At 45.4% G+C, this 23,630-nt stretch overlaps 2 protein-coding genes across 3 annotated transcripts in view; both read left to right on the top strand.

Annotated features, from left to right (window-relative positions):
- Positions 1–6,904, top strand: part of RCOR3 (REST corepressor 3) — a 30,703-nt gene extending 23,799 nt beyond the window's left edge. Inside the window, exon 11 of the transcript XR_004842367.1 lies at positions 6,894–6,904. The gene's annotated coding sequence lies outside the window, so the exon portion shown is untranslated. The remainder of the gene's footprint in view (positions 1–6,893) is intronic.
- Positions 6,201–20,367, top strand: TRAF5 (TNF receptor associated factor 5). Of its 2 annotated transcripts, none has more exons than XM_009641580.2 (13): positions 6,201–6,216; positions 6,294–6,422; positions 11,729–11,878; positions 12,333–12,552; positions 13,696–13,753; positions 14,962–15,063; positions 15,636–15,800; positions 16,107–16,184; positions 16,552–16,626; positions 16,897–16,989; positions 17,963–18,103; positions 18,608–18,776; positions 19,310–20,367. In XM_009641580.2, exons 4-13 carry the CDS (start codon positions 12,338–12,340, stop codon positions 19,885–19,887), a joined length of 1,674 nt encoding a protein of 557 aa, XP_009639875.1. In that variant the 5' UTR covers positions 6,201–6,216; positions 6,294–6,422; positions 11,729–11,878; positions 12,333–12,337; the 3' UTR covers positions 19,888–20,367. The 2 variants fall into 2 exon arrangements, with proteins under 2 accessions (XP_009639875.1, XP_035752901.1); XM_035897008.1 differs by having other exon boundaries at positions 12,328–12,552.
- Positions 20,368–23,630: the final 3,263 nt, after the last annotated feature.

Here is a 23,630-nt window from a genome sequence, read left to right as displayed (position 1 = left end):
CCTCGGGGCTTCCTTGTGGGAGCCGACATTTCGGAGGCTGGGAAGGAGACAAAGCAGCGGGGTCTGCTGGGGTGAATGCCTCTGCAGCGGCGCCGATCTTCTTAAATTGCGGGGAACGGCAACAAGTGTCCCCGCTGGCATCAAGTGGATTCTGCCAGGCGGGAGGGGATTTCCCCTCTGTGCTGGTGTGGCCAGACCCAGCCAGTCCCCCCGCCTTTCCCTGGTTAACAGCACCCCGGGGAGCATGCCGAGGCAGCGGGCTTCGACCAAATGCTTTCAACACTCTCTTAAGATTTGGAAGGAAAAATGAAGAGCTGTGATTGTTGCGCTTCTTGAACGGCTTTGCCTGTCGTCAGCTTGGCCGCGCCTTCCCGGTGCCAGCCAAGAACAACTTACCTCATAACTTCCGCTTTGTTGATACGGGATGGCTGAAGGAGCGCAACGATGTGATAAAAATAGCAGGGTGTATTCAGGTCAGGCATGCCTTCAGACTGGCAGCAGTAACACGGCCGTATTTTTAAACCGCCCCTGCTGGTTCTACATGGAGCACGCAGGTTTAACAGTGAACATAAAATTGAGGCGCTCCAGGATGCTCTGGTGCAGGAGCGCCGGCCTGGCTAGTATGGACTTCATCTTGTTTTGCCCTGAGGACTGCATTGCACCGTTGCTTTTGATCTTGGCGCGAGTCGTGGTCGTCGCGTGGGACGCTCGGCCTAAAGCCTCCCAGAGTAGCTTCTTTTGCTGTTAACCTTGATTATTTTTTTTTTTTTTTTTTTTTTTTTAATTTTCATCACATGGAGAAGTGTTTGCGTGGGTGAGGACCCCAGTGTGCCGGGAGCTGTGCGAGCAGGGGGCAAAACCACAGCCCAGGGCCAAAGGGGTTTTATAGTTCAAGTCAGGAGGGAAGGACGTGCCTGCGCACAAGAGCAATAGGAGAGAGTGGGACCAGCATGATAGTCAGTGGTTGCAGCTGATTAGAAGCCAGTTGTTCCCAGTGGCTTGGCAGAGGAGATCTTGCAGAAGAGATTTGAAGCAGAATAGCCTGCTAATATCACTCCAAAAAATCTGTCCTCGCAGTATGTACTTGCTTAAATACGTAAGAAGCAGGCAGTGGAGCCTGGTGTCATCACGCGATGAAATCAGCCCTTTTAAACCATCGGACGTGATGCAAGGGCAAGTGGAGGGAGACTAGAACAGGCTTCAAAAGTCAAGAGGTTTTGGTGCAGCGGGGAGGTGGAGGGATGGACAGAGAGGTGATGTGGTTACAGCCGTGGCTTCGAAAAACGATCCCTGCACCAGCATCCTCAGTGGATAAACAAGTAAAAGATTGCATTTCAGGGGAACTGAGTGTTTGGAAAAGTTGGAGGAGGATGGTGATGATGGACGAGAGTTTTATTTGTGTAAGTGGACAAGAAATACCGTATGATATGAAGATCTGAAGCAGAAGGAGTTGGTGAGACATTGTGAAGGTCTAATGCTTTAAGACCAAGAGAGGGAGGTGAAGGTTATGGACCTACATGGAATGCAGGCTGGCTGTGTCAGGTTTAGGGACAGAGGGACTGGGCAGGAGGCAGCCTGCTGGGGAAGGCTGGGGGCAGCGGGCTGCCCCCAAGCTGGCAGTCACACACAGCCCGGATACCAGAGGCGAGGCCGAGAGTTCAGCTTCTGCAGGAAAAGGGTCTGCGGCACATCTGTGAGTAGCTGGCAGGAAACTTTGGGTGAAGACGTGTCAGGTGCCGAAAGATAAGGTTTGGGGTAACATCAGGAAGGAAGAGAGAAAAGCTTGCGGTGCTCACAGAAACTCTGGAGGGCACGGGAGTAATTGCAGAGTTGGAGAGGATGAGGAATGGCATCCAGGAGGGGACAAGATTTTAAAGCTGGAAAGCTGCTGTTGGAGGCTTTGAAAAAAGGAATTTCAAATGAGTTGCAAAGAGCAGAAGCCAGACAGCTCTTTATTTCACCCCGCAGGCTCCCTAATCAGTCTCCCTAAGACAGGAGCATAGTTTTTATGCAGCCATCAAAGCTACGGGCCAGGTCAGAAGCTCCCTGTTCTGTGCCATGTATCATTTGGGTCGCTTTACCAGATCCCTTCAGCAGGCAGCTCCAGACTTGTAGCGTGCTTGACCTCATGGGCTTTATTTGTGTCCTATCTTTAAGCTAACCTATAGCGCTTTATCTTCTTCCATTCTTTGTCTGACCCTTTGATTTTACACAAACAGATGTTATTTATCATCAATAAATAGCTGACTCTGAGAGAGCATTCCTCCTCACTGGCCCTCTAGAGAGTCTGTATGAGTTGTAGCATTTCTTGGGCTCTGGATCTTCTTGGGGCGGTTGGTGGTGGCTGCAGTGGTGTAGGTAGTTTCTTTCATCTCTCAGACATGCTGTCCTCAGCAGCAGCTGGCGGCCTGCCCGGAGCAGCGTGCCAACTCGAGGGTGCTGCTGCAGGTCCCCAGCCAGCTGGCTGGGATACCTGACGGCCAGCACGCCCTTGGGTCTGGGGCCTGAGTTGCGGTGAGGATTTCAGAACCTCTTCTTTTGCTTTCTGGTCCTTTTCTGTTCAAGTTTCTTGGTGAATGACTGTGAAGAGTTAATATTCACACTGTTAGTCGTCAGTCCCTTATCTGTACCAGTTTGTTTCGTTCCACCCTCTTCCCTCAGCCCAGGAAAGAAGCCAATGTCTTTACCCCAGTGCGTGGCTGAGCTTAGGAAGGTGAGGAAGCTTGAGTCATGCATATTGTTAATAAAAATGTTGCAAAAATTTCCATAGTCTCCCCAGCTCAGTCTATGCAACAAATAAACAAGTGAGTGAGAAACTGTCTGCACCCAAAACCACAGTAGTTTTGATATGGGACTGCCCAGAGTGCTCTGTAGTTCAGCGTCTTTGTCTTGGGGGCGGGGTGGATGGGGGGGTGGGGGACACAACAACACTGATAAAGCAAGTTTTTATATGTAATATACTGACATTTGCATACAGGGATTCTCCAGGGGTAAGTATGTTGCTGTGTACTTATTTTGCAGAAGATAGTACTGAAATGTAAGTCTGTTATTATTATTATTATTATGAAAAGCCACCTAGCGACTAACCAAACCTCAAGGAGAAGAACAATCTGCAAAGCAGTTTTTCCCGAAGTGGTCGCTGTGAGACACGCAATGATCAGACCTGTGCTAAGTCATACAGGTTTCAGTCTCATCCGCTGTCCATGTCCTTGAAACTGGAATGTAACCCTTGCTAACTTCAAAAGAAACCAACCCCAGGGGTTTCATTTCTTAATATTGCCTTAGAGACAGCAGGTACAAAGAGTTGCCAGGTCACATATTCAATGAAAGGTATTATGGAAGGCTACTGGGCAATATCTATAAAGAAAAAAACTTGTCCATTTGTCTGTCTCACTGCCCTCGGCATTAAACCTTGTGTCGTAGCAGTTCTTTACTGAGGAATTATGAATGTGGACCTTGGTGATGCCTGAGATATGCACCTTGAGGTCACTAAAAACAGCGACGTTGTTCACTGCTGGGAGCAATAAAGCTGAACCCGGTGCCAACAGCGAGAGCATGGTTGGATACTGCCCAGGGCGTCTTTAGCATCCTTCTTACACAGCATCTCGCCTGATGCCCGATGGGGCGGTTCTGCCTTTCACCCCTCCCAGCAGGTCCCTATGCCTTGCTCCCGGCGCTCATCCTGGCCGGTGGCAGTGGTGGGGATTGCTGTGCAGCTGCGCTTCTGCCTGGCCGCGGCAGCGTGCACGGACGGGCGGCAGCACAGCTTTCAACTGCAGATGGCATTGAGAGAAGGGGCTGCGTGAAAGCACGGCTCCCAGTTTGTACTTGTGTAAATCTCCAGCTCACCCTGTTTGATCTCATGGGAAGAGATGTGTTCTTAAGAACACATCCTTTTCCCTGTTTTTTTTAGGAAAAGAAAGTGGTGATGACCTTTGCTTTCCCAACAGCAAGTTCATGGGGTCCCAATAGCGTCTGGGTTTTTACATCAGCAGTTACCTTTTCAGTGAGGACTGTGACTAGAAAAATGTGTCCCCCTACGTCAGCAAATACAATGTGTGCATTAGAGCAAAATCCACTGAATTCCTGAGGCCACAGCAAGGGGAATTGTTTACCCCTGGAACAAGGGAAAAAGTCAGAAGAAGGGCATAGCCAGCCTTCACGAAATTTGAGTTCATCCCAGTAATTTGGATGAATAACCATTGAGTTGATTCACAGGTTTCAGTATACATGCTGATTAATTTCTTCATTAAGACTAAGTCAAAGAGTCAGGGGTGTGGGAAATTAAAATGAAGATTCTCCTACGTCGTGGCCAAACCAACTGAATGGTCAAAGCAACCAAAGTCCTGGATAGCCTGTACCCGTGGGGCAGGGAGGGAGATGTAAACTTAAAAGCCCTAAGGACCTAGTTCTGCAAAATAGGTAATGGCCAATTATTTGTTAGGAAAAGTGAGGACTTCACTTTGGCTCCAATACTCAAAAAAAAAAATTAAAACCCCTTCATTGTCTTGCTCTCCGTCCCTTGTTGTTACCTCTTTTCAGTAACTTTTGTTTCTTTATGTTGTTCTTGTGCCTCTCTTTTCCTTCATTCTGTTCCATAAATTCTGTTCATGGCTGTCTTTTCGCTCACTTTCGTCCCCCTGAGCCTGCTTGAAACTTGGTCAGGGTTTCAGCACGGCACTTGGTGCTGGAGGAGATCGAGGGCTGCCCACAAACAATAACACTGGCCTCTTGTTCTCTACTCATCTGCAGAGTGAAATTGTTTAAAATTAAGATCCTGCTCCTACTCAACTTCTCCATTTGGGGTTTTCCCCAAAGCTTCCCAGAAGCAGATGGTGCTTCCTGGAGCTGTGCTCACAGAGCGCTATTGCTTTCTGCAGCGCTGCCTCCTCCCGATGAAACCAGCCGCATCCGTCCTTCCTCCAGAGCTGCCAGGTTCAAGGAAAGCCCACCTACGAGCTGTCTTGCTGTTCTGACGTCAGCCTGTGCAGAGGTTGTGTATGCTCAACAGCCTGACCAGGATGCACATGAGTTCATGGCAAGGACAAAATAATATCTTCTGGTTTAAAAGGCTTGCCTGTAGAAGACAGCTTGGGCTGCGTCTAGAAATACAGCTTGGATCAATTGAATTGATCCTGTAAAGAAGCAGCATGCCTTCGAATCGATGCCTTCCACTTTGCCACTGACTTCAGCAGTGACTTGTCTGTTCCAGAGCTTCAGGGAAGGTTCAGAAAAACAGGTACTAGGTTGAGATGCCTCCTGGGAGGGAAGATGGAAATTGAAGTAGGTTAGGAATGCTCTGGGAGCAAGCACGGTTAAAGGGAAAAGGCTAAAGAGGGAATGTGCTGCATTTACTACAAGACAGAATAGAAGCTTTCTTTGGAAAACTAGTATTTTAAGTAACAGGAGACCTAAAAATGATTGTTTATGTAGAAAATAAGATAGAGCCCGTAGCAGTGCCGTAAGGGCAGCGTGGTTTGGTCTAGGGAGGGAGGCTGACATGCACAGAGTCAGCGGAGATGAAGGCTGCCAGGAATCCTGGGTGTGCAGTTCAGTTCAGCCTACAAAATCATTAGGGTTTATGGCCACTTAAATTATTACAAACCCAAATATGAACATTTATTTTCTTAAAATTGATTTTATCTCAGTTGGAGGGTTCTGGTTTGAATGCGAAACGCCTGTGTCGCCTGTAGCGTGAGTTGATGTAGTCACTGTGTGACTGAGCTGCTGCTGTTTCCTCCATGAGCCCTTCCTTGGCTTCCCGCAACGAGCGGGTCCACCTGGGCTCACCAGGGCTCCTGTGGAGGGATTTGCAAGGCTGGACCTGGGTATTCCTTACATCCTTATGTGTTTCCTGCTGCCCATTTTCTTCGGTCACATCACTCACCACTTTGGTGAAAGGTGAAAACTCCTCTGTATCTCAGACAAAAACTGCGAGAAAAGCTCTTGGTAACCTTGTGTTGCTCCAGCTGGTGAAATCTGCAGTCCCTACATCAGCACAGTAAGGGAAAATACTTTTCAGTGGCTTGCCTTTTGTCCTAATACTTTAAAAACATTTTTAGACATGATCTTTTCAAAGCTACGCTGGGGGATTTCCACTCCCTTGCTGTTTTAAAATGCTCGTACTGTTGTTTTAACCACAAAGCTTACGCTGGCGCACTCTCTCTCTCGCTCTCTCTCATTTTCTCCCCATTGAGGACCAGCTACAGTTTTCAGGTACAGCTTTACCAAAACGTGTCCTGCTAATGCCAGCAGGAGCCTAACGTTGCTAGAATTATTTCTCATCTCTGAAGGGCTCTTCAGGCGTGAACCGTGGTGTGAGAGGCGTGGAGCTGCATTGGGGGAAGGCTGAAGACCCCGAAACATCTCAGAAACCGAGTTCACCCCTTGAATCAGCAAAGCAGTGCCGGAGTGTCATAGGGGTGAGTGGCAGTGCCTTCTTACCGAAATTTCTGTTGGTGCTTGGGAAGGTGGTAACACATGCAGATATTGGTACAGAACTGATGGGAACAAAATTATTTTCCAGCTGTGAATGAGATTATTTTAGGACAAAAATTTTCCGTGTTACTGTAACAATAAATGGTGTTGATTAGATACAAAGAGATTTCTTGATAATACAAAATTAATTAATGATTAAGAGATCCAGGGAAAATAGCAGATGTGGCAAATAAGTTACGCATAAAATCAAAGCTACTTCAGCACCAGACACACTTCGTTAGTTGTAAGAGTGTATATTTGTCTAAAATTTTTTATAAGCTATCTCTGTTGTAATCTGTGTCTTAAAAATATGATGAAGTCTAGTCTTCCGGGGCTGTATTGTAATGCTTGACTGTAACTCTATGCAAAGGAAACCCTACTGTCTTATTCTGCTTAGTGAAAATTTGCCTATGGAGATTAGAAAATTGATGTTAGGTTTGACTGTGCTTTGAGAATCAGGTAATACTGGAATTTGAATGGGATAATATTGTCTATATAAAAAAGAAGCCAAATTTGTTCTGCCGCCCTCTGCACCAACATACCCTGTGGGCCTCAGGCACATACCCAATAGGAAATTATTGCCATTAGAAATATTCTCTCCTGGATACCAGCTGGTCACTGCACCGTGGTTTTTAAGTGATTAGGACAACAGCAGAACAGCTCCTGAGGCTGAATTGCTGCCAGGCGAAGTAGGAGCGAGCCCTGAGTATCTGTGGTGGGTCTGTGTTGGTGCGATAGGGGAGCCTTTCCCTCCACAGCCTCTGGGCTGGGGGGCACAAATGATGCCGCCGGGGTCCTTCTTCCCCATGGGGACTGTTTCCTTGTCAGCAGTCAAAATGGTGTAACTCTTCCTGGGTTGGAAGGGACAAGGATGATCCCTCAATGATGTCAGATGTCATCATCTGCTGTTTTCACATGACTCCAGATAATATGCTGTATCTTAAATGTGCGTTTCAAAGTGTAGAGATATTTTTAGACATTCTTGAGCAGACTCTGTTACCTGTTCCACTCTATATGTTAAGAGTTGGGACGTACATTTCTTGTCCCCAAAATGCAGTGGTTTTGTGGAGGCCCTTATATTAGTAGTAAATCACATAACTTTGTTATTTTAATTCAAAAATACCAGAGGCAGCTAATATACCTAGTTTATAAGGCAGCTTGGAGAGGGTCATTTTAATGCAAGGTATGTTCCCCTCCATCATACTTCTGCCTGTCAGCTCCCAATGAAGCAAATTGACCTTAGACTTCTAAATTTGACAAAACTTTCCCCACCGTGGATAAGACAGGCTTCCAGTTCGGATGTACCATAAGAGGTAGATGATTTTCATAGGAAGGGACAGGGCATCTTCTAAGACTTGTCCCTACCAAGTGCCTTAGGGCAAAGCAACAGAGTTGAACTAGAGCTAGGTGTATAGTATAGGCGTGTAACTTTTTTCCTGTGCCCTTTTATATGTATTTCATGGAAGCATGATAAGTAAGGAAGTGATCACGGTGCTTTTTACTGAGCAATAACCCCAGCCTTGGAAGGTAGCTGAGCTCTGCCCTCCCCTCAGGCGGTGAACCCGACAGAAGCTGTGCTCTCAGCCCCTATTTGCTGGGCTGCAGGACCAAGGATCCCATCTTCTTGTCCATGCATGCCGACCAGATCTGTGATAACAACTCACATATTTGCCCTTCTCAGCCTAAAAGATGCGGTGGCGTTCAGTGCCTGTGCCTCGGGTCTGCCGTCCTGGAGGGTTTGGTGCTGCAGCCTGCTGCAGTGGGGCACTCAAAAGCTCATGGGGTAATCTGCCAATCTTTTGGGGGGCTTGGCTTTGTGTGAGAGAAAACAGGAAAAACATTCTCTTAAAAAAAACCAACCACATTATAGGGATGGTTTTCTCTGTGTGCAGCAAGTATGTTTTCATGTTCACAGTTTTCATGTTTTCATAGTTCAATGTGTTATTGGCATTGCATGCCACTTCTCTCCATTCTGACTGCTGGTGGCATAGGTAGGCAGCAGCGCTGCTGGAGGGGCACTGCTCTATCATGGCTCTAAAAACATTAATGTAATTTCTATGTTATAGTAAGTCATGCCCATGCTGATTTTTCTCCTTGTTACCGTGTTCTGTTCATCTCTCACTCAGTTTCTGAACAGTAAGATACACTAAGTGTGGAGCATTTTAAGGGAAAACATTTGGGCTCAGTTTGGTGTGGTGGTAGTTCAAACAGGATAGCCCACGTTTAAGCAAGTTTATTTTTGTTATTAAAATTCTCCCCTTTGGATTATTTCCAGTGAGGTTAAAGCATCTGCATACAACACAGTTATAGGAAGAGTTGTTCCAGAAGCGTTTTGCATGTGCTGCCGGTGGTGCAGGCAGGGCTGGGATGCTGAAATGGTGGGAAGGTGGCAGCCGGGAGCTCTTTGTACTGCGCTGCCTTTGAGCTCCCGCTCTTTGGTAGCTGCTTACAGGGCTAGGGCTTAGCTTCTAGTGATTCAAACTGCGTTTCTACGTGCGGTCAGAGTTCAGTCTGTTTATTTCAGTATATGGAAATCCCATTTTTTTGACATGTAGATTTTCAGTGTTCGTAGACTGTTTGGGGTTTTTTTGTGCTATTGCAGTGGAGTTGCAATGAAAATCCCTTTGCCGTGCGTGCTGTGCATCTGCCACGAGAGCATCGTTATGCAGCCTGAGTGCGCCGCTCTCTTGTATTTTAAAACAACATTACAGTTCACACACGTGCTGAAAAATCGCAGTCTGCGCAAAGAAAGGAGGCCTCCCCATTGCTCTTAGCTGTGAACAGCAGAAGTGAAAGCGTACCTTGTCTCCTACGCAGGCCAGGCATTAGCGTAAGCAGGAAATTGATTCAGTTAACCATTGGCGTGCTCTCGCTGTCACAAAAAAGCACTTTTTCCCCTGATGGTTTCCCTTTGGTTTCAGTTCAGAGAGCACGAGCGCGGGCGCTGGAAGCCAAAGTGGAAGAAGAGCTTCTGCAATCTGCCCTGAGTCACCAGTGGGTGCTGGGACAGGAATTAGGCGCCGCCTTCAATGGTTTGGATCGCATCCCGCCGAGCGCTGGCCAGCAGTAGGTCTGGCACAGGGCTGCCGTTTCTTGGCTCCTCTGAGCCCCTCTCCCCAGCTGATTCACACGGGCACCCCTCCAGCTTGGGAGAAGCATCGCCATCGCTCCCAGGGCAGCCCGTTTCCTCTGACAGAACAGCTGGAAACCCCACAGCAAACCTCCTGCAAGGCTGGCAGCAGTGGCAAACGTCCCCGGTGTTCTGGGTACCCGGAGGTTTCCGTCCTGCCCTCTGAGCAGGCGGGCTCGCCTAGCGCCTGATGTGCTCTTTCCCATGCCCCGAGGTGCCCTCGGCTGTGCAGCACGCTCCGGAGTGGGGCTAAGGTGGAGGAGGCACTTGCTTGGAGGTGCCGAGAGTCTCCATTTTTAGGAATGGGGTCTGGGCTGGGTGCATCATGGAGGTGTTTAAGGAGATAAAGGCTCTCGTTTCAGCAAGCGAGTTGGAAGGCGTGCCGCAGCAGAGTGCTCTTTGCAGGAAAGAGATGGGAATGAATGCCGTTGATCTAAAGAGCAGCGAGAGCTCTGAAGGAATTTATGGATGGGGTTTTGGGCTGGTGACTGTGTTTCTTCTTAATGCATCCCATAACTTTGTTGCCTAAAACATCTGTAACATTGTTCACCCCAGCTGAAAGTACTTCTGGAGTTAAGGTAGACCCTTAAAGGCAAAATGGGTAAAAGATGGATTTTTTTTTTTTAATGTGTTTTAATGTGCGGCATTAACTTGCTAAACCATACCATCAGGTGATCCAAGTCCTGCAGTGTAATAGGAAATTGGATGCCATGTAAATGGGAGAGAGCAGTAATAAGAGGAGAGGAAGGAAACGTGTTTCGGGGTTCTCACCGACTAGCGAAAGAATGAATTTGTAGGAAATTGTTCCTGTAGGCCTGATGCTGTGGAAGTTAACGGTGACAGCTCTCCATCAGCCTCTGAAGCAGCAGGCATGCTCTGCTGCTGGCATCCGCTACCGAGGCAGCCCAGGCACGAGGCTGCACTTTGGCATCTCTGGTTGATGTGAGGAAAATAGAATTGCTCCTTAACGAGCATCAGAGAACCAGGAATCCCATTTTCTGAGGAGAAAAGGTCAGCTATTTAAAAATGAAGGGGGAGACATGGACAATCATCTCTGGTTTGAAGCAGAAGGCTGTTCGTTTGGAGGGACCAAACAGGGTAATTTGCCAGCTCCAGTTGGAATAATAAGTCTTTGTGCTTGGAATGTGATTAGGGCTCATGTTCTTGTGGGTTACTGACATTAGATGATCACTTGCGCTGGAGTAGGTCTGACATTCAGCCTGGTGGAGGGCAGGGAGGCCCTCACAAGCTGGGCTGGTAAATACCGTGTACGACCACAAACAAGGGTGCTGAGTTACGGGAGCACGTACGTGTTTGCTGTGAAATACATTTTCGTTGGTTAAGCGCTTTGGCTTGGTTTTGAATCAGGTACTTTATCTGTCCGCAGGATTTCCTCACCCAGTGTGGGATATTAAAGTAGAAGGGAAATGGATGCTGCTTTCTGGAGCCTAAGGCGGGTCTGTGGCAGTGCTTGAGCTGTGCGTAGCACAGTACTGATCGCTGCGTTCGTGAGCCAGGAACCCATTGCAGCAGGGAGGTAGGGCAGTACATCAGTACTTGGCGTACTGTCTCATGCCAGCCGTAAGGTTGTTAATGGTGATGTGTTGGCCCTGCTTCCCTGTGAAAGCAGAAGATGCCCTCAGTGACCTCCCAGGAGCTGAGTCAGAGCTCTCGGAGAGATGCTGATGCCAGTAAGAGTGACTTGAGTGACTGACGGGGCAGGTGATGCACACAGAGGAGAAATAGTGTCCCACAGCACAGCTATGAAATCGAGCACTTCCCCCGTGAAACAGTCTGAGACCTCAGGTGCGTTGTGCTTTTGTACACATCCTGTAAGGAAAAAAGGGTCTTCTGAATGCAAAGCTGCAAGACACGAAAACCGGAGTGCCTCTAGGTCTTGAGCTACTTGGAAAAAAACTACTGCAAGATTGAGGGACCGGTGGCAAATCTCAAGGTTTGTGACTTGGGGCTGGAAACAAATGTTGCTGTTTTTTCCTATTACAAAGTTAACATTGCATTCCTGTGCTGTGTATGAGCTTTGGTAGGTTGAGAGAAAAACTTATGTCACGCTTCTGATTGCAATCTTGCTTTTCTGTCTTTTTTTTCCACCACTTCTTTCAGGCAGGATTAATTATAGCCAAGAACTTGCACATAATTGAGTAAAACTTTGAAAAAATATGATTAGAGTTCACTGCTATAAATGAGCGATCAACGAGAAAAAGAAAGATGTCAAGTTAAGAGGCTTTGACTCCTGTAGCACCTAAACTGAAGGTAAAATCCCCTTGCTGTCTTTTTTTTTGTATGCTCCTTGCTGTGAACCACAAAGCTGTCTCCTCCCTGAACTCGTGAAGTCATGGGGGTGGGCTGCTCTATATTAAGTGTAGACTTTCCTGGCATGTATTAGGGCCAAGACTTGGCCTCTGCTTTCCCCAACTGTGTCTGTGACTCGTAATTTTTCTGAGACTAGGAGCTGCTGCAAGAAAATTTTTAAAAACCCTTAAAAATCTCTATTCTGCAGACTAATTTTCAGATTGTGAAACTCTTTTCCAAAGAAGCGTGCTTTGGTGGTTGTCATCTAACCATCGTTTTGTGGTTCTCTGAGCATTTTGTTGTTCTTCCATCGTTGGCACTGTGTTTCCCTCCGAAATCTGTCACAGTAGCCGAGGCGGTGTGGCTGCTGGTGAATATTTGAAGGGATTCTCCCTGTGTCTGGTTCCCAGCGCAGCTCCCATGGCCTGTGACGAACCTGCTGCTCTCTCGGGCATCTTCACGCGCCAGAACTCTGCCAGCGCCGTCTCTCTGGACTTCGAGCCTGACGCCGACTACAAGTTTGTTGAAGCCTTAGAGGACCGGTACAAGTGTGCTTACTGCCACCTCGTCCTTCGCAACCCCCACCAGACAGGATGCGGGCACCGATTTTGCCAGCAGTGCATTCTTGCTTTGAGGTCAGTGCAAAACCCCTCCTGCATCTGCAAGCTCCCCGTACTCTCCTTCCTAAAAAGAAGTCAATGCCTTCTATAAATTAGCCGTGAGTGCCATAATAATAGTACCAATCTGAAAAAATGCTGAAGGAGTCAGTGGAAAGACTCTGTTGAACTCAATGACTGCGTGCTCAGTGTTTTAAAGGTGTCTTGAAAGACCTTACCTGGTGCTGGTGAGGAATACTTTGGTAACTGCAGGGAAGTCAGCGTAAAGAAATTGTTGGTGTAAGCTTAAGCAGTACTGCGTGAGAGGCTGTTTCGGTCTATCTGTCTAGCACTGTGCTGTTCAGATGAATTTGTTGCATTAATGTCGCATGGTATTGGCACTGGTTGTTGGATTAAGCTGTTTTCACTTGCTTCTGTATAATTTCTTTGATTTTAGTGGAGTTACAAAACTGATGTTAGTATTACCCCATCCTACAGTCAGATCACAAGGCTGCTGGCATCCATCTGCTTGGGATTCATTTGCAGGTACAAAGGAGTTTACCCCACAGACCTGTCTGGGAATACATCATGTACTGCTTGATGTACCCAAGGGCAGGATTTGGCCTGGGAAGGCTGCAGAGGAGCCTGTTTATGTGGATGGATGCCACCATTTACCTTTTATGAATTTTGGGTGCTTCACGTTTCCTGCTTTCTCTGGCTGAGTTGCCTCTCTTTTGCACTCCCTCAACAAGTGTTTTCCCATCCCTTATTGTAGGGTTTCTGGAAGCCTTTTAAGGCAGGAGCCATTAGATCTTCTTTTGCTGTTGTAGCAAGGAGCCCGCTGCTTGCTTTAGGCAAAGGCTGGGTTTAACACATGCTCACATTTGTGAGCAGCAGATGGCCAGAGAGTGACAAAGTCCTCTTAATTAAAAACCATCTTATTAACACTCACAGGACAAACTGCTTTCTGTTACATATTCACTGTTGCATCTTAATGCCCCCTTAGAGCTGTGAGCAGAATTTAGCTGTGTAGTTGCCAAACAGAAGTGTTTCCAAAGCACTTTTTTTTGAGTTTTATGGTATCTAGTACTGACTTCTGCTAGAGGCAGATTCTAGCATAGCCCAATTTCATTAAGAAAATAACATTTTCTGTGCATTAACATGACTCTTCTTTTGATCTAGAGAGCTGAATGCAGTACCCACCTGTCCTGTCGACAAAGAAACAATAAAAATGCACGAGGTAAGTGGCTGTAGTTTTACTTCAGCAGTCAACATCTGCATGGAAAAGGCAAGACGAGGTGGCTCTTAGACTGTTAGGCCTCAGGGGCAGAGCAGTTTTTGTCTCTGAAATGATGCTAAGGGAAGCAGTGTATTGAGTGATGCTCTCCCAGAAAGGAAGTGTGGGTGTAGAGCTAAAGCTTTCTTTTATACCTCATGTTCTGAAGTTATTTCATTTTAGTCTTCTGTATTTCCAGTAAAGTGTTGAAGAGTTTCACCAAGTTTTAAATCTCCCCTAGTCATCAGATATCTCTTTAGTGGAGAGTTTATTGGCTCACCTTTTTAATGCCCCATCTTGCTGGATCATCTTCTTTATTTGATTGTCTTTGTTTTCATTTGGCTATAATTTGCTGCCTTAGCTACTTTCATTATATCTCATTAACCCTGCAGGCTTAATTGACTTTTGGGGTAACTTTTTAGAGGAAAGGATAAGGTTCATGCTCTAAGGTTTAGACGTTCATGCTTCTTTTTTTGCAAGCTACTGAATGAATTTTCCAGTGAAATCAAATGTCTCCTTGCTCTGTCTCCTACCCCTGATAGGAAATTGTAATCAGACTGCCCATGTCGGTTTTGTTTTTCATTCACTATCTTTTCCTTTGTGCAAATTTTGATGGCAGTAACACAACAGTGAGAAGCTTTATAACGCTCCTTAGAGGAAGATCTCTAAATAAGACTAAAAGTTTGCTCTGGGGGCTTAACTTGCTTCTGCATACCCAACTGGGAACGGTGCTGTTTTTCAGAGTCTCTAGAAGGGATATCTCAGCATCGTCTCCATCCCAGAGGCGCGCTGCACTGCTTGAACATCGGAGGAGCATGCACAGAGCTGGTTTGGCCTTTGGGACCCATTAGCTTCAGCTGCTTTCTTCTAGATGGAGGAAGGCTCTGGCAGTGGTTTTATACCTCCTGAGCTACTGATCCTGCTGGTTGTGGGATGGATCAGCATCTGTGGAATAACTATATGGGGGAAAAAACCCTATGCTTATTAGAAAATTCATGTATGTTTTAATTTGTATTTTTAGGATACATTTTCAGTATGAAGTATCAAGAACCATACTCGCAATTACGGTGTCTACACTTACGTGATTTAAAAAGTTGTGATGTTTTGCTTCTTTATATTCTTTATAACATCCTATGTGACTGCATATGAAGGCTGGTTTGCTTCCTTTACAGGTATTCAAAGACAACTGCTGTAAAAGAGAAGTTCTCAACTTGCACGTGTTCTGCAAAAACATTCCTGACTGCAATTCAAAAATAATTCTGGGACGATATCAGGTTAGTTTGCTTGATCAAATTTTGAAGCCTTTGATTTTCGTGCAAACTCTGCATATTTATGGTAAGCTAGATTCCAGTGACTGTCTTCAGACTTCAGAGTTATTGTAGCAATGTGGTTTAAGTGCAAAGATTATGACTTAGCTATACACTGTAAATAGCAAATGTTGAGCTCGAAACATTACATCTGTTAGCCTCTTCCAGCTTTTCCTCAGGTTATTTGTTTAATAAGAACCATTTGCTTTATGTAGCTTTAGTATACCCAGAGCATCTATATGTATCTTCTGTATGCTTGAGTGCCACGTGATGGTCGATTCAAGAAAACTTGCCAGGATGTACTGGCCATTTGGGCCTTTTTTCAGTATATCAACTGAATGAAAAGTGGAAGTCATACAAAGGACTCTCCAAATTTTCACGTTCACTTTATTTTTGAGGTTGGAAAAGGAGAGTTTATGGAGGAAAGAGTATTCAGAGTTTTGTTTGTTACCAAACAGCTGAATGTTTCTGTGGGTCTGTTGGGCAATTGGAGATGCGATTAAATACTTTGGGGTTTAATTTGCTGTTGCATGTTGCAGGAGCATCTTCAGCAGTGTTTGTTTGAAAGTGTGCGGTGCACTAATGATGGATGTTGTGATCAAATTCTTCGGAAAGACTTAAAGGAGCATTTGAGCCAGCACTGTAAATTTCGAGAAGAAATGTGTCAGTACTGTAATAAATATGTGGTGTTAATTAACATAAAGGTAAGATTATAAAGCATTCCCTGAGAATCCATAGCACATGTTTCCTCTTAATGTTTCTGAGTGAAAAGTTTCCAGCATTGCAATGGGGTTTAACAACTCCTGAAACAAAATTTGGCCAAGTAGCTGAAGGAGAAAGTATAATAAATGTGCTCTAAATACTGCCCATTACTGTTGCTCTCTTATGAACAACAGTGTGATATGGGGCTTGCATGTGTATGTTTGAGATTACTTTTTGCACAGCTTTCTCTGTGTATACTGCTTTACAAAAATGCAAACCATTGCCTTGGTTTGTTTCTTTTTCCCCAGAATCATGAGGAAAATGACTGTCCTGATTACCCTGTGCCTTGTCTCCAAAACTGTTCACAAATAATTCTGAAGAAGGAGGTATTATTATTTTTTTCATATCCTGTGATTCATCACACCTTTATGAAAACTGAAAGTTACGTTGCAGACCACATTGGCCTGTGCCAATACAACTTCATTGCTCTAAGTATTTTCTTTGGTCCTAAAAGGGATATGTGTCCCATTTTATAAGTCTGGGATTTGGCCGCTGCAAAGCCATGGACATTTTGCTGTATCAGGAAAAATCTGGCTCACTTACTGACTCTGAATATTCATTTTCTTCTTTCCGTGATGAGTGGTGTCATGACATTGGCCTTTATTTGCCCTTTATGCAGACATTCAGATTTTATCAGTGCGGCAAGTTACTTAATATTTATTTCATTACAAGTTTCTTTGTTAATATATGCAGATTGAAAAGCACCACGCTGTGTGTCCTGAGGCAGAAGTGGACTGCCCGTATAAGCAGTATGGATGTCTTGTAAAGGTACTGTTTTATAGATCTTCTTTGTACTGGGACTGGAATTTGTCTCCCAAACCAATCAGAGTAATTAATCAAAATAACCAGTTTTTGTTCTTTCACAACAGTATTGGCTAAGATGCTGTCCTAGGGAATCAGACTGCCATCCATCCCCTCGCTTTCAAAGCACAGAGGAGACATTTTAAATGCTTGCATCAATACATTTTTCACTAACAGCTTCAAAAATCTGCGTATCTTCTTATTTTATTCTTTCACTTCCCTCCCTCCCTTGCTAAGGTTAAAAGAGGGAAACTTGCTGAACATGAAAATGGCGCCTTGAGGGAACACATGCTGCAAATTTTAGACAAGAATTCCCGGTTGGAAGAACAGGTAAGTCATATTTCATAAGCACTTTTCAGCAGTTCATGGCTGGTTGGAGGATGATAGAAGATTCTGCATTTGTTGCCTGGTTTAGCTGAGCTACGTTTTAAAAGATTGTTTTTATCATTTTTGCACACCTCAGAAATCAGAATAAGCTCTTCTAGTGAAGTCAGTCAATTAGATGGAAACCTCTCTGTGCTCAGGCATGTATATTCTCCACTAAGCGCGGTGGGAAGCTCATTGCCATCGCTCACCTCATTTGCTTTCAGTCTCGGCTTACAGTGGATACGAGGTTTGGAGATAGAGCAATTTAAAGTTTCAGTGGCCGGTCAGATTGCTCCGAAAAAGAGCCTTTAAGATGCCCAAGTCACCCCCTCTGTAGAGGCAGCACAGAGTAGCACAGAGCCAGTTGCAAGCACTTTTCCACTCACGATCATTTCTGTGGCTCCCAGGAGGTGACACTGGGCGCGTGCCCAATCCTGCTGAGGTGAATGCGTCCCGGCTGATGGCTGACTTAACCCTTCTGCTTGTTTATGCTAAAACTAAGTGCCCCAAAGTGCCACAACTTGGTTTCGGAGTTAGTATCCCTCACTGACTCATCTCTTTTACTGGTTAGCCCTGAGTAGAAGGAAAAAAAGTAATGTATATACATACACACAGAAACACAGAGGCACCTGTGTGCACCTAAGTATGTATTATCCCCCTGTAGAGCTGAATGGATCGTCATGATGGGGATGAGAGCTATGAGTCTCCTTGCTGTGTGTTGCCGCACAGATCTATTAAAGGATGTGACTACCTTATGTTCAGTGCTTGCCAGTGCTAACCTACGAATTGCAAACTAAGTGGCGCTATACCTAGCTAAGTTAGAGGCTTTGCGTTGTAAACTTTATCACTTTCTCCTATATAGTCACCTATGTTTTATTTAGATTGTTGCATATTTTGGTGTGCCTTAGCATTTTTACCCTGTTTTTTCCATCTGTAGATATCTGACCTGTATAAGAGCCTTGAATGTAAAGAGATTAAAATCCAGCAGCTAGCAGAGGCCATTAAAAAGTGCGAGAAAGAATTCAGGCAGTTCACACAACTGCTTGGCAAAAATAGCAACTTGATGGTAAGCACACAGGTGAGCCGTTTGTTTTACCTTTTTTGGCCAATTTGTATCCTTTCTTGTATCCTTAAATGTGTTTATCCGGTAATACTTGTTATTAATAGCAGGGCAATAACAAATACTGTCTCCCAGACACTTCACAAGCCCTTCTTGGTTTTTTACAGTACAGTATTGTCTTGTCTTTTTAACCAATAAAGAAGTCTGGATATCTGATCTGGGCAAAAAGCACTGTATCAGTCGTGATGGCCAGACCCCCATTGCAAATGTGCAGGTGTAAATTTGAATAATCAGGTGAATGAAGCGATGCAGTGCAAATGGCTCTGAGTAAGGGGTGCCGAATTAATTGTGAAGGAGCATTTGGATAGGTGCCTAAGCCAACAGAGTACTTAAAAATGCACCACATAGTTGATATTGCTGACGTGCTAAAGGCTTCTTTATCTTACTTCAAATGAACTGGCTGATCTTACGAATGTCTCTTGTCTCCGCTTCCACCCTCTTCCAATGGCATGAACTGGGAAGACTCTGGCCAGTCAGCTGGATAAGTCTGTGCGCCTGGAATCGCAAGTGAAACAGCTAGTACAGATGGCAAACCAGCAACAAAGCAAACTGGACTTGCGACCCCTGTTTGACACAATCGAAAATGTAAAACAGAAGATTGCCCTGATGGAGACATATGATCAGCGCTTGGGTATGCTGAGACTTTCATTTTTTTTGTGCACGGGTATGAGGTTTTTGCCGATTTACTGGTGGCTTAAGTAGAGTCTCTGGTGCGACAGTCAATTGCAGCTGTTAGCCAGAAAGGGCTTTCTTCTTCTCACTTGCTCAGACCAAGCCGTGGTGGTTGCGTGCTGCATCCTCCCGCCTTCCCCGACTCCACAACGTCTCCTGAATTCCTGTGGCGCTGTAGGGCCAGGGAGCTGGGCTTCGTCAGGCCGGTGCGCTGTGATGGAGGCAGTGGTACTATCCATAGTCGGGCATTAAATCTGGCTTGTAGTCACTGGGTTTCCTTATTGAACTACCAGCTGCAACTACAATTTTAAACAGTTAACAGGTGTAGTAACAGGAGTTAACAGCCTGTACTCAGGCTTGAGTAGTTCAGTTTTGCCAGCTCAAGTCTGGTTGCTCTGTGTATCCAGTGCTCTGACAGTTTTATTTTACCAAGTGTGTGTGTCTCTTTTTTTTTTTTTTTTTGTTTTTTGTTTTTTGTTTTTTCTCCTCCAGTTGTTTTGGAAGGTCAGTCCAGCAAACACGATCTCCAGATCAACATTCACAAAGCACAGCTCAATAAAAATGAAGAACGATTTAAGCTTTTGGAAGGCACGTGCTACAATGGGAAATTAATCTGGAAAATCACAGACTACAAGATGAAGAAAAAAGAAGCGGTGGAAGGCCGTGTCCTCTCCATATTCAGCCAGCCCTTTTACACCAGCCGCTGCGGGTACAGGTTATGCGCGAGAGCCTACCTGAACGGGGACGGCTCAGGAAAGGGAACACACGTCTCTCTCTACTTCGTTGTGATGAGAGGGGAGTTTGACTCGCTGCTGCTGTGGCCTTTCAAGCAAAAAGTTACACTTATGCTTTTGGACCAAAGTGGGAAAAAAAATCACATCGTGGAAATCTTTAGGGCCGACCCCAATAGCAGCAGTTTCAAAAGGCCGGATGGAGAAATGAATATTGCGTCCGGATGTCCACGCTTCGTGTCGCACACGGTCCTGGAGAACACAAAGAACACCTACATCAGAGACGACACTCTCTTTTTGAAAGTGGTTGTGGATTTAACCGATCTGGAGGAATTGTGAAAAGCGTACCCAATCAATGTTACTGCTTTAACTGTTAAGAAATGCTTTCTTGGTGACTACCAGCCATGCAGTAGTGAATTGCCACTAGTCAAGCTACTGATAATGTCCCGAGGCTTTCGGACTGCGTAACAGACAATGAATTGCCAAAGCATCAGCCTTTCCTTTCTTAACCTTTTTTTCAAGATGGCATTTTTAAGGCAGCTAGAAGTCCAGTTGGATGCGAACATGCATTCCATCCAGACCTGGCTCAGTCTGGGCTGGGGGGAATGCATGGCTCCCATCACCAGACTGGTGTTTGGAGATGAAACTCCCCCAGTAAGCCCCGTGGAGCCCAAGCAGGTCTGTGGGCTCCCGTCCCTCACACAGAACTGATACCGTGCCCAAGCATGCAAGTGCATTTCACCTGTCTGAAATGGAAATGTTTCAACACGAGCACATTTGAATCAGTGTCTTATGATCCCTCCATCTCCTGGATTTTTGAAGCGGGGAGAATGGCTTCAGCCAGGCAGGAAAAACATTTGCCTGGGATCTTGCATCTTTTTTTTTTTTTTTTTTTTTTTTTTGTTACAATTGCTTTTTCCAGAAAGCCCAGAGGAAGATGCCAATGCCTCTTAACTTTTCTAGCCTGACATTTCAGCTGTACAGAGTACCCCCAGGTCACAACAGCTTTGTTATGTCCTTTCCGTTCCTGCCTAGTGCCTTGGGACTGATTTCCATTGGTGGTAAACATCCACAGTCCCCACCTGAAGTCAAAAGAAGCCGCAGGCGCTTCTCACCTCTCAGGACACGGCCAGAAGCAGGGTACTCGTCTGACCTGCCAGCTCTTGTCTGCACTGCTGGACGAAGAGGGGCAAAACTCCTGTACTTTTGCTCCCGCATCTGCACAAAAGAGATGTTTTTTGGCCTACCAGCTCTGTGGAAGGCAGGAAGAGCTTTGGATATCTGCTTGAGAAAAAGCCCACATAACATGCACTGTTCCTCTCTGCTAGAAACAGGGATGTTTGGGAAAGAAGGAGGAAAATGGACTAGGGAGCGAGGTTGCCACAATAACCCAGTTCTCACAGGTAATACAGCTCTGGCATTTGTTAAAAGGCGAGACACCTGCTAAGAAACGACCGCTAACTCTGAAGTACATCTGAAGATCTTAATTTTTACTCCAAGTTCCCTTCAAGGGAACATGCGCATTGTATGGGGCTTATTGGAGACGCACTGAAACCACCGAGGTCAGGCACTGGGGAGCAAGTGACAGAGAATACTCGTGCCTTCTTAAAGCCTTTTGGGTGCCTGTAAGAGGGATGTAGTTTTGCACACTCGGTCATTTTGTTATGACAGGTGACAGAACTTTTTGTGTCTCTCGTCTCTCACAGATCAGGTAGTGAAACACCGCAACGTTATCCATTGCTCCTGCAGTCCACTGGCAGAGCAAACCCGGAGCTTGTCAAGGGATGGCAAGAAACCGACCTGGGTTTAGAGCGAGACTAAACTAGGCAGGATAAAAATCTAAAAGGGGCACAGACTGCAAGGTATAAGGTAGAAAACTCAAGAGGGCAAATGTGGCAAAATCAAAAATGCCCTTTCTCTGCAGGATGCTGATATCAACCGAAATAAGACAATTTGGGGATTGAGGAGATGAAGGCAAAATACTGTATTTTATATCTGCAATCTCCTTGCTAGGCATTTACTTTCCCACACGGTTTCTAGTACGTAATTCAGACACAAATATTTTCAAATTTGGGGGCGGGAGGGAAGAGACCTTAGTTATCTGTACCTCATGGTGAGTTAGCACATCCGAAACCTTCGTTTTGATCAAGATGTCCTTTTTGTTGTACAATGTCAGGATGTACTGGGCCACTGTAGGGGTTTTCCGTGTTCCCAGGGACAGATGGTGAGGGACAGATTTTATTCTTTTGTACGGCCATGAGTGACTTATTTAAGAGTCATTTTGGCTGTACAATGGCAAGAATTAGGCCTCGTGTGCTTAACACTTCATTAGAGAAAGAGCAAGCTTGGTTTGAAAATGGTGTGGCATTCTAGGACATCGATCCCGAGCCTCGGACGTGGACTTCATGTCGATTGTTACTTTAATATTTGTCATGTAACTTTCAAAGTGACGCAACTTGTATAATAACCACTAATACCTGACGGAAACGGACCACCCGTGTTTCGTGGGACTTTCCAGTACGTTCAGTGTGAAATACAGAAAGCGATAAAAAACTTGGACAATCAAGGGAGGTGGGAGGGAAAGGATGCGGTCTGTGTCCTGGCAAATTCCCAGCCCTCTCCGCCTCTACCACCCCAAGCATAAAATAGGGATAATAGGACTTGCAGAAGCGTTAGGACTATTTAAATGTTTATGAAGAATTTTGAGCATGAAAAGAGCTAAGTATTATTAAAATTCCATTTCTAATTGTTAGAGTAGGTGATGGCATAGTGACGTGGATCAGTGTTTAGTGTGTTCCTGGCCAGATTTTGAAAGCATGTTCGGTTTTAGCCAGTCCGTACTGCAATCTCTCCTCTACCTACCAGTTGGGTTTAGGTTTTTGCCACGAATATTCCTTTTAAAATTTTGAAGCACAAATGATTCATCCTGGGTGATGGAAACATCCCTTTTGAAATACTGCCTGTTTTATAAAGAATTAGTTGAGAAAATTAATTTTTTTAAAGACAACCTTCTTTAAATTGGTTCTTTTTATTACAACGATTGAGAGTTTTATGTTAAAATTTTCAGCGATTTTTACTACTTGTAAACAAACAGGATTTTAAATTTCATCCCATTCCTAACAAAGAAAAAAAATGTTGTATAGCATGAATTGTCAGGAAGAATTTTGATGTTGCATGAAAAACACCAAAACCTTTTCAATACTATTGTACTGGGTAAGCAACCAAAAGAGCGTAGGCGATTTCTACATCAGCATACAGTGCGATTTTAATGTATTTATTGACAGTTTGTAGTTGTTTGAATATCTCTTACTATGACACAGGCATTTTTCTAGCCAAACGTCACTACTGTATATGTAAACTAATTAAGAATAAATAATTTTACCATCCTTCTGGAGTGAGTGTGGCATATATTCCTTCTGGCTGGATTTAAGCAGAATTTTTAGCAGGATGCAGAGTGCTGGGTATTTGCACCCGAAACTTTGTTTACAGTCCAAAAAACCCCCGACGCTGCTTTAGATTAAGAATCGGTGTCCTTCACACGTGTTTTGGTTTATACTCAAATATCGTAAAGCAGCTGCACATAGAAGTTCAGTAAATTCTAAGCTAAACTAGGCCAGACAGAGATCCATGAGGTCTGAGGATCCATCGGAATCGAACCAGGATGTTATTTCTGTTTGGAGCAGGTTTGGGCTCAGCTTGAGGTTGGATTTGTTTCAGTTCAGGCCAGGAGAAGAGGAGTTGTTCCAGTATCTCACGATTGCTTGAGAACACGGTATTTTAAAAAGGGGAATGGAAAACTTGTGGTTAAGCCCAAAGTGTTGGAAATCAGCTTGGGAAAAATGTTAGCATCTGACTCCTGTTTCTCTGTGAGAGCTCAAACCCCCATTCGGTGCCGCGGCGTGTCCCAGCTCCCTAAACAGGGCAGGTGGGGACACGCGGGAGCAGCCTGCGTGCCGCAAGAGCGAGCGGGGGATGCGGTCCCGGGGCAGGACTCAAGGTGGTGACGCGCCGAAGGGCCGTGCCCGTGTGCGGTGCGCAGCGGCGGGATGGCGGGGGCGGCCGGGGCTGGCGGCTCTGCCTCG

Source organism: Egretta garzetta, unplaced genomic scaffold, assembly GCF_000687185.1.
Source record: "Egretta garzetta isolate BGI_Z169 unplaced genomic scaffold, ASM68718v1 scaffold166, whole genome shotgun sequence".
NCBI lineage: Eukaryota > Metazoa > Chordata > Aves > Pelecaniformes > Ardeidae > Egretta > Egretta garzetta.
Note: the sequence above shows the minus strand (reverse complement) of the source record. Positions and strands in the feature narration are given on the sequence as shown.

Bases quoted from the DNA above. Each gene is read 5' to 3' on its own strand.
- TRAF5 (XM_009641580.2), top strand. From the start codon at position 12,338: ATGGCCTGTGACGAACCTGCTGCTCTCTCGGGCATCTTCACGCGCCAG. The intron at 12,553-13,695 runs GTCAGTGCAAAA...CTTTTGATCTAG, and splicing joins CAGTGCATTCTTGCTTTGAG to AGAGCTGAATGCAGTACCCA. The intron at 15,064-15,635 runs GTTAGTTTGCTT...TGCATGTTGCAG, and splicing joins TAATTCTGGGACGATATCAG to GAGCATCTTCAGCAGTGTTT.